Genomic DNA, 4,572 nt, shown 5'->3' with positions numbered 1-4,572 from the left:
GTAAAACATGGTGCTGATAATAGATTATTAAAATATTATAGTGTTGAGTATTAATTACATATGTATGTATGTCTGTGCAAATGTTTGTTGCATCGTCTGTGTTTGTGGTTTCTATTTAAAAAAAGATGAGAAGTACGAGTATTATTAATGATTGTGTGTGTTCGCTTTACTCTCAAGTGTTGCCACTTCGCGTGATATTTAATTGAAGAAAATTGCAGTTTTATTTTTTTACATCGTAGGACACAACTATTTTGTTTTATGTAGTGAATTAATCTCATTTATGTTCCGTGGCTTTATTGGTATTCTTTTGTAGAAATTTCTGCTGATTTTTTGGGGAATTTGGGAAATTTACTTAAAAGAATCGTCCTCGGGGACCGGGAGCAGCCACTGGTGGTGGTGTGGGAATGTGAGCACCTTCAGCACGATAACCATTCTCATCGGCAATATAGGTAATGGTATAGACAACACCATCAGGACCAGTGTAAGAATAAGAACCTTGCATGACCTGAAAATAATTAAATAATGAAGAATAAAAATTAAAAATTGCGTTAAAAAGGATTTGTAGATTTTTTAATTGAATTAAATGTATAAATTGTTAAAGTTTAAACCAAACTATAAAAAAATAATTATGCCCTTCAACTTCTGTTGGCCGTGGGAGACCTCATAAAGCATATTAATTCATGATCGGAATAATAATGTTTGGTGTTGAAAATGGAATATTGCGTTCTGATATAGTCATGTATTCGTTTGGAAATTCTGGTATTTGGAGGATGAAAAACATATTTTCACAAAATGTTCAGTGTGAACTAAGTTTCGACATAACCATCATATAAAGGTTCAGCCTCATTTTAGGTATTTTTGTGGTCTTAGGCTCATTTTCCAGTAGAAGTAAATTTAATTTGGCATTTCAATTTTTGGTGGATAAAAAAGTTCAATATTGGTACATGATTTGATAAAGGTATTTTGATAATCCTGGCCTCCTTTTTTCATCACAGTTTAAAATCGCAAAATAAAGTATTGCAAATGGGAGAGAAATGTTCAGTTGAAATCGTTTTTAACGACACCATTTATATCGACATATCGGTTATAATGACGTATCCAAAAGTCCCGAAATGTTTTCTTTATTTTTATATCCTTTATAACGACATATCGCTAAATAGCGACCAATTTTGCCAGTCTCTTGACCATCGTTATTACCGATTTCGACTTTACATTATATGTATTATAAAAAATATTCCCCATACTTTTTTGGCCGCTTCATATAATATGATAAAGTGGCAACGTTAAGAATGGTAACCTTTTAGTTAACGCCTTAAGATATGCTACAGAAAATAATTTAACACAACGAACTTTGATTAACTTTATTTGTGGCTTAAAATAAAATCCAATTTACCGACCAAACCTTAAGTCTTACACAACTTCATAAATCCTATTTGACATTTGATGTGACCGCCCATAGATAAAATAGAAATTTAACTGACATAATTATGCAAATTTGGTATTTTCAAAAGATAAACCATTCAACTTGGGCTTAAATTAATTTAAAAAACTGTCAAAACAAATGTTTACAATTGAGTTGTGGGAAAGTGGAGTTTTTAGGTGAGGATCATAATAATCACAACTTACCTGGGCTTCTAATTGGGGATTGCCCGCGTTTTTAAGATAACCAGCTTCATCAGCACGAATTCCATTGCTTGTTTCATAGCTGGAAATAAATTAATGGAAATGAAGGAATATTAATCATTGGAAAGTTTCGTAAAATATTTAGCATTTATTGAATAGCATTAATTAAAAATATATTTTAATATATAAGGGTCTATTGATATATAAGGGTTTTTTTCGATTCTATGTGGGGTTTTGACCTCCTCTAATGTTTTTGAATAACGTGAACTAAATTAGAAAATATATCAGAAACTTCTTTGATAGTGGACCGATAGTGTCATGCTCTGGGAATCGACTCGTCTGGTATCAAAGTTATATACAACGGATGTAGAATGATAGTATATATATGATCCCCCTCGCAATTAGTATACAATTCTAAAGTGGATGGATGATTTTTGAATATTCTATTCAGATTTTGAATTTAATCATGTTAAAGATGTTTTTTGGCATCAAATTCTTCGGAATTGTTAAATTTGCATGCCGACCATGTTCAAAGATGAACTATATATTTTACTAGAATTAGCTGTAATTTCATATGTTTTTATACCCTCTGCTATAAGATGAATCCTATATTAAGTTTGGCATCCGTTTGCAACACATCGAAGTATTCACCGGATATCCCATAAAGTTTATATTGTTAGTAAGAATAAAATTCTACCGAAATTCCTAAAGATAATGATTAACATTGGGCCGCTTGCATATAACGGCACCCTGATTATTCAGTATTTTGGGGGAATTTAGACGAGTTTTTGAACAGTTCGGCTATCAAATCTGCCTAAAATAAATTATTAATAATGGCCTCTCCCAATATTCGGTATTCTGATGGATTTGGGCACTTGTGTCTACCTAATTAGTTGTCATTTGTTATTTTGGGGTTACGGTATGGTAGTAAATATTCCTACTTAAAATTATCAATATAGGTCCACTTTCTAGGGAAGCTGCCATATTAAGATACACCCCAAATATCGGAATTTTTGGGAGCTTGAGTGCGTGTTTCAAGTAATATGGGACAATTTAATATTTTGGATTGTCATTGATTAAAAAATGTACCTACGATAAATTATCAACATTGGCCCATGTTTTCGTATAGACCCCATAAGATGGTAACCTCCATTTTTAGTATTTTGCGGGTTATGGACCCGTTTTTTACCGAATTGGTTTCAATTTGATTTTTCTTCTTACAAAGGATGATCAATATTGGTTCACATTTTAGGGAATCCACTATATAACGCCACATACCGAATTTTGGGTAGCTTGGACACATGCTTGACCAAATTAGCTGTAATTTTATATTTTGGATTCTCATTGAGCAGAAAATCTCTTTACTAAAAATAATCAAGATTGAATAAAATTTCCGAGTAGCCCCATGTTTGGGTATGTTTTTCATTAGTTCTAATTTGATTTTTCAAATTCCTATGCCGTATCAAATTTTCTTACTAAAAAATTTCAGTTTACTATTGGGTATAGCTCCCATAGAACGATACCATTACAAATTCGGTATTTCAAAGACTTAACCCGCATTTATCCATAGATGTGGCATACATATATGTATAGAAAAATTATCAATATAAGTCCATGTGTTAATATAGCACCACTTTTCAGTATTTTGAAGACAAACAAATTACAACGAAAGGTTTTTGTAGATGCAAATGTTAGTCTGTTTCTTCCGTCAAATATGGTAGACTGTTCCGATGGAGGAACATAGGGTGGTAACACTGAGTGGTACACCATAATTGGTTTGTCTGAAGTCTTGGGGTATATTCGAAAAATTAACAATAAAAGACAAATAATTGTACACTAAATATCGCTTCAAACAATCGCCGTTTGACAGTCCAGACCAATAACATATTTTATTACGATTTTCATGGCCAGAAGAAGCTATGGAAATGCCGAAAAACCATGTTGTTGAGGTGTCTAAATCGAATACAAGGCCATATGAGTAACATCTTATATATTTTGTTATGCAATATTAAGGATCCAATTATTAGCTTTTTATTGGCATCACATTCGAATACTTATCACATATTTTTTCAACACTAAATAACTTACTTGTAATTGTACGAGCCATCGGGGTTCAAATTGAAATCCTGCTTGAGAATGACAGCATTTCCTTCGAATGATGTTGGACGTGGTGGTAGACCTCTTTGTGCTGATACCACAGCTAAGCAACAAAGCGCAACAAAAACAATGGAGTTCATGATCTGTAAGATAATAGAAGACATTTATATTATAAATTATTTACATTAATCATGAAATTTCAAAATGACTATTGACTATTTTGCAATAGCAAAATACAAAAGGTATCCCAAATAACCCGTCAACATATACTGATGAAAAGTTTTAAAGTTTTAACTATAAGCTAATTTCATATAAATTTTCTAAATGACGTTATATTATATTTTCAGAATTTTCAATTGGTTGTGTTAATTATTGAAAGTGAAAATGTTACAAATTGTTCGTAATTGTATTCCAATATATTATGAGAGCATATAAATTAAATGGTTGTTATTTGTAACAACAAATTAATTCAGAGCTAACTGAAAGTACAAGTGATGTTCTGCAATGTCACAAGAAATTTATTTCTATCGAAAAACAATTCTATTAACCCTTTCAGTGTCAACAAAAATTTTTGTCGGAATAAAAATCTGAAATTGATTACTTAAGTTCATATAAAGGCACAGAGTGTAGAAAAAATAGTAATTTTCATTTTAACCATCGCCCAGGTTCGTTTCCCAATGTCGAATATATTCGACAAAAACACTGAAAGGGTTAAATATGTAAATTCCCGGAATTTCCATAGTATTCGTATATAGTGTTCACACAAAAAAACCATGTGATTTCAAATGCTGCATTTGGCTATAAAGAAGCCAACATTGCATGCGAATTAATTAAGTGAATGACATTTATTAG

General features: G+C 31.6%; 1 protein-coding gene across 1 annotated transcript; it reads right to left on the bottom strand.

Moving 5' to 3' along the window:
• Nucleotides 1-268: 268 nt before the first annotated feature.
• Nucleotides 269-3,913, bottom strand: LOC133326561 (cuticle protein CP14.6-like). Its single transcript, XM_061535189.1, has 4 exons — nucleotides 3,905-3,913; nucleotides 3,712-3,863; nucleotides 1,627-1,705; nucleotides 269-505 (listed from the first exon to the last, which is right to left on the bottom strand). The coding sequence occupies exons 1-4, from the start codon at nucleotides 3,911-3,913 to the stop codon at nucleotides 353-355; spliced, it is 393 nt and encodes a 130-aa protein (XP_061391173.1). The 3' UTR covers nucleotides 269-352.
• Between the last annotated feature and the right edge of the window lie 659 nt (nucleotides 3,914-4,572).

The sequence above is a fragment of the Musca vetustissima genome, unplaced genomic scaffold (assembly GCF_032173495.1).
Source record: "Musca vetustissima isolate MV318-11 ecotype Yass unplaced genomic scaffold, APGP_CSIRO_Mvet_v1 utg3148, whole genome shotgun sequence".
Classification (NCBI taxonomy): domain Eukaryota; kingdom Metazoa; phylum Arthropoda; class Insecta; order Diptera; family Muscidae; genus Musca; species Musca vetustissima.
Note: the sequence above shows the minus strand (reverse complement) of the source record. Positions and strands in the feature narration are given on the sequence as shown.

Bases quoted from the DNA above. Each gene is read 5' to 3' on its own strand.
- LOC133326561 (XM_061535189.1), bottom strand. The intron at 1,706-3,711 runs GTAAGTTATTTA...ATTTATTTCCAG, and splicing joins GATGGCTCGTACAATTACAA to CTATGAAACAAGCAATGGAA. The intron at 506-1,626 runs GTAAGTTGTGAT...AATTATTTTCAG, and splicing joins ATCCCCAATTAGAAGCCCAG to GTCATGCAAGGTTCTTATTC.